Consider the following 13,944-nt stretch of genomic DNA (forward strand, 5'->3'; position numbering starts at 1 on the left):
AATGGCAACATGGTTTATAAGTGATGTATATTTGTCCTATGTACATATAAAGATATTAAAAACCAATGAAAATTTTTTAAGACTTCCTCACTGTAAAGGAGAAAGATTTAGAGAGTGCGGCGGATGAGTCAATGAAAGGAAACCTCTGCTACAGTCAAAGGGAATGTTGATAACAAAATGGCTATCTCAGCTGTCTTCAGAATAAATGTTTGCAATATTTATAACAGCAAACTGCTAATAGGAATAAAACATTTAAAAAAAATAATTCTCGGACACAACCCTAGCCAGAGTTAGCAAAATATCATAGTGTTCTGAGATTATTTACTTCAGAGTTACTTGCACCTCTTGGCTTGCCATGAAGAAGGAAAAGGCAAAGAGGATGGCCGATAGATGTCTTTGTCCTCAGAGCTCATATGTAGTTCCTGGCAAGCAAAGTGTCTCCTGCAGTCTTAGGACGGCTAAGGCCTTTGACAAGCAAGAGGAGCACTTTCAATCAGTGGGCGCATTGGCGTGTCTGGGGTGCTAGGCTGGGGTGGAAGCAATCACTGAGCTGATGTGTCTCCTGGCCACACACAGGGTTTATAGAGGTCTCTTCAGAGTTCTACAGTACCTAAGGAAGAGAGAGCAGGAGGACATCACAGATGGTTGAGCCTTGCACTGGGAGTTATCTGCCTACACATCTCTTGTGTCTAGTTACACGTATCCTGAGATAAGAAACATTTAAAAACCTACGGAAATTGGGGATTAAAATCAGACTAGAATGGATTTTTCTCGACACCTTGAAGCATAACAATTTTTTTTTAAAGCAGACAAAAATGTTAACTTTGCCAGAGGAAATTAAACAGTTATGAAGGCTCCTATCAAAAAGTATGTGACCGTTGTTGGCCAACAGGAAGCAGGCATGTGTTGCTACTAACCACGCTCTCTAGTAGGCACTGGGGATACCCAACATTATTGGATGACTTGTCTGAATGTGAACTCTAATAATGAACTGGATTTGGTATCTGTCATTGAACTCTAACAGCGCCCAGTGCCCCATGTCACCATAAAAGTCAAAATACTTTCAAAACCAGGAAGCAATACCACTGTGACAGGTAATACTGCAATCTATTACTTACATCCTACTTACCTGTCTGTCTGTTCACTGGGTGTGGGCACATCAATTACTATTGAATCTAGTAATACGGCTTGCATATTGTCAGATATGTCCTGTTATGTGCAAACCTTTACATGCTTGATGCTTGGAATAATAAACATGCAGCAGGTGTTGTTCTTACACTCATCAGTAAGAATCTTAAGCTTCATACATACAGCACTAGCATGGAGGTACCCATGGAGAAGCGCTTGTAGACCTGAGGAGTTCACAGCATCAATGAAATATCTTCTCTACATACCGGCAGCCACCAGGTCCTGGGACTTCTGTGCTGGGTCCTGGAGCTGTGCAGGAGTGCCATCCCTGGTCTGTTCTTCGGATCCTTCCTTGGGCATCTCATCCCAAGACTGCACCACCTGATTTTAAATCAAAGGCTGGTCTGAGTAGGGGTCTACAGAATAACTGATTTTATAAAGACAGCAATATCTCCAAGCAAAGAACAGAACCAATTATTTTTTCAAAGTGAATGAGAAATCTTCATTAAACCAATAACAATACTTTTATTCTATATTATATGTGTTGCATATTACTTTAGTTATCATACATTCATCAGTGCACTTACACGCTTTTCAAAAATAAAAAGGGTTGTTCCTTGCTCTCGATGAGCTAACTTCTGCCAAGTCCAGCAATCATAAAGAAGCCATTTGTATTCATTTTATTTACCTAGAATTTGCCCCCAGGTGAGCTGGTTTTAGGCTTCAGGTCTCAAGGCACTTCCTGTCTTTAGCAGGAATTGACATCAGAGGAGCAACAGAAGTTTGATGTGCAGATTAATACTGCAAACAAATACATACAAAGTGCAAGTACCAATGGGAATGTTCTATTAATTTCTATTAAAATGAAAAAAAAGAGCTTTTAACTGAAAAATTGCTGATGGTGCAATGTTTTATAGACTTCCCTTCTCTGATGACATTTCCTTTCATGGGTTAGAGACAGTGCAACAAATTATGGTCAGCATACATAAACAAAATGACTACAGAAACATGAGGTAATTAGGAAACTGTTGTGTTTTTATATCCAAAAATAGGGTTACAGTATAAGACAACCAGAGAAATAACTTCAAGGCTAAAGATCAGATGATGTCTCAGCAATGGTCACTAAAGCTTACGTTCTCCCTTCAATTTAATGTTATTTGGAGAAGGAACCACTCATCGTAAATGTCACATTTATATTATTTGTTTTTTTGCATTTGTTCTCTTCCCGCGTTTGTCTCACTCTTATCTGATTTCTAATCACTCTAAAGTGCTCTTCAAGCTTGACTAAAGGTGTTCCTTCTCTAGGATGCTGATTTTGCTTTAGTCACATATAGTGCATTCCATGTTGCTGGATACTCTTCTGACCTCAGTGCATGGTCATGGTTTCTCACTGGGGTTTTGTATAAAAGCTGGTTTACACTTTAGCGTTAATGTAATGAACGGCACAGGTCTCATCCTTAGTAAGGGCGTGCTAGGACAGTAGAGTCTACAACCTGCTTCCAACATGAAGAAGACTAAATTAGATCAACAAGCAACAGATGGGTATCGCTTCATTTCTACACTCCCACATTAGTGATGCCCACAGAGTCATTTATTTCAAAACCACCAGCTAAAGAAACCCCTGCCCTGTTGTTTGCTGCGGAGGAGCGTAGCGGTCAGTGCTTTGGTTACTTCTGGATTAGCCTGTTGTAATAACCTGTTTATCTCCACACAAAAAAGCTTTGGCCAGCTCAAGTCTCTATAACTCTTTAGCAAAATGAACTAACATAATGCACTCAAATTCTTTGCCAATCAAGCGATGATGGCAGGATTAAGGGAAAAGAAATGAAAGGATGGAAAACCCTGCCCAGAAGGTTTGTCCTTACACTGTTTGCACCCAAGATGGTAGCGGTAAGAGATATAACAAGCACTTGGACCACTGAATAGGGGCCAAGCATCGGCCCTAGGAAGCTTTCCTCCACAGTGGTGACAAGGGACTGTAGCAGTGTCGCTGGTACAGAATTAAGCGTTGACCTACTGGCTTCAATTCATAACGCAAACAGCAACCTCACCTGGGCTCGCCAGTGTCTTCCTAAAGGGGAAGTCCCTTAAGCTGAGGAGCTAAGGAGAAATGGTACACAGACATACTAAGAACTGAGAAGCAAGGGTGTAGAAGACTAGAAAAAAATGGAGGAGGTCGCACCTCGTAGAGGATAAGAAAGCCTATTTAGAAGCCCAATCGAAATACTATAAAAACATCAGAAAGGCTCGTAAAAATAGTCTGGCCCAACAACTGTCAGAGGCAGGTAATTCCTCGAAGGAATTATATAAGATACTTGAATCCTTTGTAAAACCTGCAGCATGTGTAAGCTCGGATGACTTCTCACTGCCACTCTGTAATGAGATATCCCTCTTTTTCGAGAGTAAAATCAACACCATATATGATAAAATCTTGAAAGCCACTAGTACCAACTGTGGTTATCCTGTCCCCACTGCATCGCAACAGAAAACATTATCTTTACTCTCCTTTCCCCCAGCGTCCAACACCGATCTCCCCCTCCTAACTAACCATATCAAATCTGGCTCCCCTAATGACCTCATATCTGCGAAAATGATGGCCCCTCTAAACTCCTTCCTAGGCCCATCTATACAAACCATTATAAATCAATCCCTTAGTGAAGGACAGGTACCAACTGAGTGGAAACAAGCAGTAGTCAACCCCATTCGGAAAAATACCACACTACCCTGGTCTGACCTATCAAACCTCAGACCCATTTCCCTCCTACCCTACCTCAGTAAACTTACAGAGAAGCATGTTAACACCCACCATTCGGAAAAATACCACACTACCCTGGTCTGACCTATCAAACCTCAGACCCATTTCCCACCTACCCTACCTCAGTAAACTTACAGAGAAGCATGCTAACACCCACCTGGCAAAAAATTTTCTTCAATGCAATGTGTCCAAAACCGAGGTCATGCTGTTTGGAGGGGCGACTCTTCTTTGGTCCCCAGAATGGTGGCCCCTGGAGCTAGGCCCTGTCCCTAACCCTAAACCAATAGCGAAAAACCTTGGCGTCAAGCTAGACCAGGCGCTCCTGCTCAAGGAGCACACCACACAAGTGGCAGGTGCTTGCCTCCATGTGGTGGGGCTTCTGCGACGTGTCTTTCCATTTCTGCCAGATAATCACAGAAAAACTCTTATCCAAACTCTTATAATAAGCAGATTGGACTATTGCAACGGACTATACTTATCGGCAAATGAAGAACAGCTAAATAAACTTCAGGTTGTCCAGAATACGGCAGCTAGACTGGCCCTCAATGCCCCTTCCAGAACGCCTTCCCGCCCTTTACTTCGCCAACTTCACTGGCTACCTGTAAAGCAGCGCATCAAATTTAAAATATGTAACATGATACACAGATGTTTGTTTGGTACTAGCCCCAAATATCTAAAAGAAAAATTTGTACCATCCAACCCTGGACGTACATTACGTTCTAGCAACCATCTACTGCTACAGGTCCCTAAAATAAGAAGAGCCAGACAGGGAGGCCGAGCCCTGTCTTATAAAGGACCTATCCTCTGGAACTCCCTACCCACCAAACTAAAACAGATCAGGAATCCAGAACCATTTAGGAAGAAACTGAAAACTTACCTCTTTACCTTGCCATAAATTCTATCTAAAATCTCCCCTCTTCAGCCTCAATTCATACAGTAAACTGCCTAAATGCAAGCAACAGCGCAGAGATATCCCTTCGGGAATTGACTCAGGCGCTTTACAAGCAAATAAATAAATAAATAAATAAATAAGCTGACCCTGGCCTCGTTAGGGTTCAAGAAAGCTGCTGTATGAGAAACAGATAAAATATGTAGGGGAGGGGCAAAGTCCTCCTGTATGGTCATCCACATCGTAGTGGAGGTACGTAGGGGACAAGGAGTGCTGCCCCAAAAGGGAAACTTGAAATTGGTTTGGAATTAGGTGAGCAGGAAAGATCACACAGTGAGACTGAGGAGAAGAACAAAGCATTAGAAGGTAATGGCTACTGAATTGGAAAGCTGAATTGAGTGCTCGAAAATTGCTGACCTGAGCGTCGGAGTGGACGCTACTTGTTAAAGACTCCTGTTACTCGCCCTCCAGGACTGCTGGTAATAACGCTGCTTTGCCACTGTTGACCCTGCCCTGTAGTCCCCCCGCCGCCGCGAGTACAACCAAGTGGCCGCCGAGCAGGGGACTACATTTCCCAGCGGGCAGTGCGCAGGACACGCCAGGGACGCGCCAGGAGGCGCTTAAAAAGAACGTCACCGCCGGGGGAGCGGGTGCTCGAAAATTGCTGACCTGAGCGTCGGAGTGGACGCTACTTGTTAAAGACTCCTGTTACTCGCCCTCCAGGACTGCTGGTAATAACGCTGCTTTGCCGCTGTTGACCCTGCCCTGTAATCTCCCTGCCGCCGCGAGTACAACCAAGCGGCCGCCGAGCGGGAGACTACATTTCCCAACGGGCAGTGCGCAGGACACGCCAGGGACGCGCCAGGAGGCACTTAAAAAGAATGTCACCACCCGCGTCGCGGGAGCGCCCGGGGCTAAGCCCGGGCAAAGGGCGGGCTCTGTGGCCCTCAGGGGACAGAAGGAGACAGGACGGGCCACCCCCCTTACATCGCCAGCGCCGTGGGTCTTTGTACAAGGTGAAAGTGTCTCTTCTGATTTCATCATTGCATATGAGGCTTGTAATAGCTGTTAAGTTGTTCTTATAAAAGAGTCTACTACTCTATCTCACCTTCCGGCTTTCTTACAAGATGACTAAAGTAAGAAAGACCCCTGTGGCCACAAGATCGTCGACCAGGAATAAGACTGTCCCATCTACACCTTTACCGACGCTTACAGCTATTGATTTAATGCTACAAAAGACTATAGGTGTAGTTGCAGATGCCATTCAAAACACGGAGAGGCGTCTCTCATTGACTCCGAATATGTGTTTTCCTAACCTTTCACTGCATACTACCGCTAATAATAACACTGCGGATTCCTCCATTAACTTAGAGGAATCTCTTTTGATGCAATCTTTTACAGGGTTACCCAGTGGCCAAAAAAGTAGTAGGAAAAATGCACAATTAGCCTCACCTATACCAGTAAACAGCATTGAAGGAAGCCCTCTGTTTACTCCCAACTCTGGGGGTAATATGTGCTTGTCCCTTCCAGGAACTATCTCACCAAATTCCCCAGGGGACGTTTTTGAAAGTTCGCCTCTTGAAAATACAACAGCAGTAGATAAACCAATATCCCCAAATAAGACAAAGCGACGTTATGGGAAAAAAATGAAAACTAAATCTATAGTGAGGAAAATATACAGACCATTAGGTCTCCATAAGCCTTCAGCAAAGGATGTATGGTTAAATTTTAGACTGGCTAAACCACTTTCCGGAACATCTAATCCTACTACCATATCGTCTACCCAGGGCGTAATATTGCCCAACGAAACACAGCCAGAGCACACTAAAACTCACACAGATCAGACAAGTCAGACTGAAAGGGCAAGTTTGCCAGATAAAATATATCTGACAGAACTGGAACAATTAGTTAAATCTCTCTTGCAACCTTTAAGTGATAAAATTATCAGTGTAGAGCAAACCTTAGCGAAGCTTGAAAAATCCCAAAAAAAGGACACTTCGAGCATATTAAAGATTCTTACCGTACCCAAACCGAAGGATAGCTCTCTACCATCTAAAGGTAACCAAAAGCAACCTAATATCACGAAGACACGAGTCAAGAATAACACTCAAAGTGATAGCTCTACTTTGACATCTACCCCTTCTTTGGGCGTCACAGCTCACAACACTCCAATTTTGCCTATATGTGCAAATACTGACATAGCAGTAGCACCGACCCTGCCCACCACCTCTGAGGGTTCTACAATTGGCAGCGAAGAGAGTGAATGGGCTGCGGAAGGTTTACCCCCTGACCCACTCGATGACCAGGCTGAGCCTGAAAGGCCAACACCAATACAAAGTGCAGCCTTAAACACACGACCAGTACAAACACCCAAGCTGACACATCCAAAAAGAGTTACTCACATTAATCTCCCTCCGGAATCCCACTTATACACCATAGTAATGATTGGTGTACCGCAACAAGAAGTGGGTAAGATAGAGAGTTATGGGGATTTGAAAAATAAAGTAAGTCATTGGTTAACCGCTCACAGACCGATCCCTCCCCACATCAGTGGCAAAATATCAAATGTCAGGAGGGTCGATTGGGTGGGCCACAGATTTAAATCCACTGAGGGTGACTGCATTGTAGTCAACTTTAAGGACAGTCGTGTGGCAAGGTACATAACTGGCTGGAAGGATGGTTCGACTAGTAGCTTGATCCGTACTATGGATCTAAGTTATTTCTACCCTCCAAATGACCACAGTTTAAATAAAGCGCACTCATATTCCACCACAGAGCAGGAGAAAACTCAAGATAACTTCAATTTATACAACAATGGAGTAATCCCAAGAAATCGTGGTCACTATACTGTAGAAGAACCAAGACAGTATAGGAGAGATACACCCTGGGAGTCTAGACAGGTCAGCCACCCAGGAACCTATCAAGAGAGATGGGAGGCCCCACATGGGTCGTATCATCAACGCGACCATTCTCATCTAACATACCCAAGCACCTACTATAATGTACCCATCTCAAACAGGTTTGATGCCTTCTATGATCAGAGTGGCTTGGAGGGGGTCGACTGACTTCATGCTGTCCCAGTCATACCAACGTCTACAGATCTTATACAAAGTAAACATGAACAGGGGGATTTTAGGGTCGCACATACACAAGTTACAACTGTTCCCTCCCTGATGGCCAAATCAGATAACATCAGCCAGATAGACCTAGATGTAGATCACATAAAGGATAGCGCTGTACCATATGAGGACAATAGTATATTGCTTGATCCGCCCGAGGCTCCTAATCTTCCTTTAATCCACACAGAACTATACCCATTTAGTACAGGAACACCGGGAGACATACACGCAGAACAACTCAACCCGTTACCAGACCCTATTATTAGAGAAGATGTTCTTGGAATAGCGTCTAGTGACTGTAATGTGAGCTTAGTCTCCTGGAATATAGCAGGCTTGGCAGATAAAATATGTGATTCCGCTTGGTTAGCATTTGTTAAGAAACATGCAGTTATATGCCTCCAAGAGACATGAATGGAAGAGAATAATGCCTTCATTGAGGGTTATCAAAGTTTTGTTATACCAGCAGCTCCCTCAACTAGTGGAAGAGCAAAGGGGGGCCTGGCTATTTTCATTAATCTGGGACTCTGTTGTGAAATAAGTAACTGTTACCACGCAAATCGGAACATTCAAATGCTCGAACTGAAGAGAGGCAAATATGCATTGACTTTAATTAATTTTTATAATGCTACTAATAGTAAAGGTGAATGTAATATTTTGACTTTGAATGAGTTGCTGAAAAAGGGGGCAAGTACATTGTCACGAAAGGTAATGATCGTAGGTGATTTTAATGTACACCCATGCGGTAACCCAGGTGTTACCCCTATGGGATCCCTGGGGTGTAATAGTATGGAAGGATTTCATTTTGTCCACTCCAGGCGGGGAGCTAATCTTAACGATATGGTGAATGAAAATAATCTGACTGTAGCCATGTCCATGGTTCCAGAGTCCAAGGTTTTTGATGTCCCCACATTTAAAGGTTTAGGCCAGGGGTCTTTTATAGATCACATATTACTATCTGCAGACCTTGTTAACTGGGCCTCGAGATTTACCATTCAAACGAACATCTATAGTGATCACAACCCCTTAACCATTAGACTGGGTGGGGGATTATTTGAACAGCGAATGATCCGTGAAGACCGGGGAACGTTAAGTTGTATTAATGGCACACGCCGACTGAAATGGTCAATGGTAAATCAACAGAACCTGTACACTGAAATAAATGAGTTATGTGGTGAGGATCTTGCGGCTTGCATGTCACTATCTACATCCCCAGACCAAACTTTGGCTGGTTTTGAGGCCGTGGTATCATTAGTAGGCTCCTTATTAATAGCTCCAGCGAGGGGGTCAAAGTAGAAATAACCCCAAATGGTTCGACCATACTTGTTCTAAGGCAAGCAGAGACTTGAGAAAGGCGCTAAAAATCAAACCCAGAGACCAAGGCCAAATTAAAAACCTGCGACTGATTTATAAGAAATCACTAGCCATACGGAAAAAAGAAATTAAGGCTAGTACCCTGGAGTCTTTACTTGACCCATCAGTTCTGGGTAATAGCAGTAAATTCTGGCAAATCATCAATAAACCTTTGTTTGACAATCCCAGTGACACAGCACTTGGCACTAACATCTCAGAGGAGGACTGGGTTACTCACTTTAGTGCAATCTTTAAGAGTAATGAGCAACAGGCAGAAAATGCTTTTTTAATTTCTACGGAGAACTCTCTGTGCTTTTCTGTTAACGAAGTAGAAAGGGGTATCCAAGGATTAACTAGTAATAAGGCGCCAGGCCCGGACGGCTTGCCTCCGGACCTTTTTAAATCTTGCATCTCATTTTGGGCCCCTGTCCTTACTGCTGTAGTAAACGCAGCTGCAATCTCGGGGTGCCCAAGGTCTTGGGGGTTATCGACCATAGTGCCCGTGTTTAAAAAGGGTGATCGCAGCAGCCCGCTATGCTACAGGCCCATATCCTTAATCAATTCTGTAGCTAAAGTGGTAGGTGGTATAATCTTGAACAGGTTAACCACATGGGCAAATGAAAATAATGTTATATCCCCGATACAATATGGCTTCAGACTTGGTCACTCGACAGTTACCCAGTGTCTGAATCTATATTTGATTCTAGGTAAATATACCCTGGCCAAGCAGGGAACCGTCCACATGGCCTTTATGGACTTATCGTCCGCATTCGATTGTGTGGACAGAGGCAAATTATGGGACACCCTGCTAAAGATGGGTGTAGAGAAGAACTTAATTAATTTTCTGGCTGACCTGCACTCCGATACAAGATCCAATGTTCGATATACTCAAGACCTGAAGGTTACGGGGGATTTCAGAATAAATCCGGGTGTTTGCCAGGTGTGCATCTTGGCTCCATTCCTCTTCAACTTGTATATTAACGAGTTGGAGGAGCATCTGCTAAAAACAGGAGCCGATTACCCCTATGTAGGCGGAAAAGGCGTCCCTGTTCTGCTCTACGCGGACGACGCTGTCCTTATTTCTAGGACAGCAATCGGCCTCCAGACACTTTTAAATTCTTTCTTTGGTTTTTTGGAGTCCCGAGGCCTAAGTATTAATAACTCTAAGTCCTATGTTATGAAGACAGGCCTAGGATCACGAAAATGTAACCCTTTTTGTATAAATGGGGAAAAAATTCCAACCACCAATACCTTTTCATACCTTGGGGTCCTTCTTGATCATAAATTATCCTGGGGCCCTGCTGTTCTCAAGAAGAAGGGCGAGGTAACACGTGTTAATGCGGCCATACTTGGCTTCGCGAGAAAAATTGGTAACAGCCCGGTGGCCGCTTTACTTAAACTATATCAGGCAAAAAGTGTTGCCGTCGCCTGTTATGGAAGTGAGCTCTGGGGCTACAGCAAGTTGAGGGATTTGGAGGTTACAGAAAATAACTTCCTGAAGAAAATATTGAGGCTGCCAAGGGGAACCGGAAATTTCTCAGTACATGAGGAGTTGGGTGTATCCTATCTAAGTGATAGAATGGCAGCTAATCCCGTGTTGTGTTGGTTGAATTGCTGGCTTAACAACGATATACCTCTAACCCATGAAATATTAAAAGAAGCCTTAACATTGAATGGCAGGGTTAAGGTCCCGTGGCTGAAGTATATTAATGATCTCCTTATCGAAATAGGACGGCCAGATTTGTTTTTAACCCCAAACCATATCACTAAATCAGATGTCATTTTTGTGAAAAATGCATTCATGACAACCAGGTACACTGCCCGGGAGGAGGTTGAGTTGCAGAAGGACAGTGTTAGGAAACATGTTCTACTTAAAACCTGTCTACAAATGGAACCATATCTATCATGGCCCATGACTGGATATGAACGTTATCTACTAACAAGGTTCCGTTTTGATCTGTTTCATCTCTTACTGGCGGTACCAAGTGGGGCCCATCGGGGTGAGGTGTTGCCAGCTTGCGGCTGCGACGGAAAGTCTCCGCAAGATCTGGCACACTTTTTACTTATTTGCCCTTATTACATAATACCTCGGAGGCTATATTTAAAACCTTGCCTCAAAAAACTGAATTTTGCACAGATAAAACCAGCACTTTATTACCTTCAACTTTTGAAATCCGATTGCACTTTATTTGTTTGTAGTTTTCTGAAACTAGCAATTACCTTCAGGAAAAGTATGGAGGGATAATTATGCTGCTAATGCCGTTAGGTATTTTTAACCTTTTTATTGTACTGAAACTATTTATACATTTTTAAAAAAATGTTCATTCTGCCTGTTACTTCTGTCTTTTATATTGTCTAAAGAAATATTTGTCTCATAAATGTAATAACTGGATTGTTTTTAACTGTATGTTTATGAATTGTGCTTTTATGATTGTAAGGTTTACAATCGAATAAAGATATTTGAATTTGAATTGAATTGAATTGAGTGCACAAAACGATGCTGTCAGCATGACTACGGCTTCTGGACAGTAGATTGCCAAAGGTGACTTTTGAGTTTTCTCTGCCATAGCTGCAACCAAGAATGAATGAGGTCATTACTTAGCAAGCTTTATGAGACAAGATGGCCACTGTTCATTAATTCTTTTTCAATTGAATAACCACAGATGGATACTAAAGTTCGATTTGTGCTGCTTTCCAGATAAGGTTCCAGATGGGAGGTGAGCTATAGCAACCGTTAAGCACTTTGATGCCTCTATTACCTTGCCCTACTTTACATAGATCCAGAGTATTTTCACATAAGCTGATGGGAAGTGTAGATCTGAGGAGGGAATCTGCCATCCTATCGCTTTTTCTGACCCCTCCTTTCCTATGAGACTTCCTAACGCTTTGACCCATGCTACAGGCCGAAGGGAACCTGTGCGTAGAACCAGCTAGGCCACCTAATCCTGACTTTAGACCTGGGCATAGTACAGGCAATCCACTTGATCGTGCTGTTGTATAACTTACCCTTCGGTGTGGAGTCTACCAGTGGTGCAACCTTTCCAGGAGTACCTTAGGCCAGTTGAATCACAGACACAGATCTACACACATCCACATGTCCTGGTCTTTTCCTGTGCTGGAGCAGCCGGCTACGCGTGCATTTATTATACCCAAAGCTGGGTTGGCACAAGCAAGCCTGCCTTCATAAGGGGCCCTCGGCCTGGGTTGTCCACGTGATTTTTTTTCTTAAAATGGGCTCATATAGTACCTTTTAGAGCCTGATTTTGATTTAAATTTGGCAAAAAGCCGAAGGGTCTGAAAGGGCTTTTATGAAATACTACAGAACTTTCATAGCCCAGACTAGGGCTGAGGTATGTGAAGAGGCTTGTCTTCTGTGCGCCACTAATGCAAAAAAAAGATTACATTGATATCTATATACATATATACAGATTTTGCAAAAATATTGGACGAATCAGACAATCCGGCTGAATGAACATGTCCTTAGTTAGCAATCTAGAAATTAAGAACAATATCTGAACAGTAAAGGCCCTGTTACATGAAATAATCTGCTTTTAAAAATGCATCCCTCCTCTCTGGGACAGCTCTACCTGCAGACTTCAGGAGTCTGAAGTACTGTACAAAGATGGCGTCCATTACCTGGTCAACAGAGGTCACCACGGTGTCCAAGGCCTTGAAGAACAGCTCTTCCAGCTCCAGCGGGGAGGGAATCATGATGAGCTGGCTCTGAGCATCAAAGTGTAGGCTAACTTCAAGGAAGGCCTCGCGCCCAGGGGCTGCTGTCTGCACAACCGGAAAGAGACGACAAGTCCATTGGAACATGACCGGAAGCACAAGGAGAATGGAACAGAGACACAAAGAAAGAGGCACAGGAGAGAGGGTGTGTGGGAGAGGAAAACAAGAGAAGGGGGAGGAAGAGAGACAAGCCGAAGACAGAGTGATTGATGGGAGAGAGTTAGAGATATATATAAGAAGAGAGAATCAGGTCAAACGAAGTTAGGATGAGAGAGAAGGGAAAGAGAGGAGAAAAAGAGAGAGAGAACAGCAGAACTAGCGAAAGGGAGACAGAGGAGGAAGTAGACAAAGGGAAAGCAAGAATGAGGGACGGTAGAGAGCGAATAGGAGAAAGATCACAATGAGAGAATGAGAGGGGCCAGAGTGAGAGAACGACATTGAAAAAAAGACCAAGATAGAGAAGGGTTGAAGAGAAAAATAGAGAAGGACAAAGAGAAGAGGGCTGAATGAGAACAATAAATGAGAAACAGAAAGAAAAGTTGCAAAGGCAAAGAGAGAGAGAAGAGTAGAGAAAGAGAGAGACAAAGAAAGAGTTAGAAAGAAAGAGAGAGTGCGCAATGTCAATTGAACTGAATTGGGAGAGATGAGGACAGAGGGAGTTGGAGACAGATAGGCACTGACATTTGGAAACAGAAACAGAAAAAGAGGGCAAAGATTATTCAAAGTGAATCTATGACACACAGAATCCATCCAGGCATTCGGACCAGTTTTAACAAACATGAGAGCTGATTCCCACAACTCAGGCAGACCTTGGAAGAACTCCAGGACAAGAGGAAAGAAGATAATTGGACCAATAATAGCAATAATAACAATAGTTCACATATTAATAACAATATAGTAATACCAAGGCTAACAATAATAATGACCGCAGTAACTAAAGTAACATAACTACCACAGAGAAACAGATCACA

At 43.2% G+C, this 13,944-nt stretch overlaps 1 protein-coding gene across 1 annotated transcript in view; it reads right to left on the reverse strand.

Annotated features, from left to right (window-relative positions):
• DNHD1 (dynein heavy chain domain 1) overlaps positions 1-13,944 on the reverse strand; it is a 682,720-nt gene that overhangs the window by 509,232 nt on the left and 159,544 nt on the right. Inside the window, exons 9-10 of the mRNA XM_086933691.1 lie at positions 12,878-13,021; positions 1,395-1,509 (exon numbers count right to left, since the gene is read on the reverse strand). Coding sequence (XP_086789817.1) covers positions 1,395-1,509; positions 12,878-13,021 — 259 coding nt within the window. The remainder of the gene's footprint in view (positions 1-1,394; positions 1,510-12,877; positions 13,022-13,944) is intronic.

This window comes from Lissotriton vulgaris, chromosome 8, assembly GCF_964263255.1.
Source record: "Lissotriton vulgaris chromosome 8, aLisVul1.2, whole genome shotgun sequence".
Taxonomy (NCBI): domain Eukaryota; kingdom Metazoa; phylum Chordata; class Amphibia; order Caudata; family Salamandridae; genus Lissotriton; species Lissotriton vulgaris.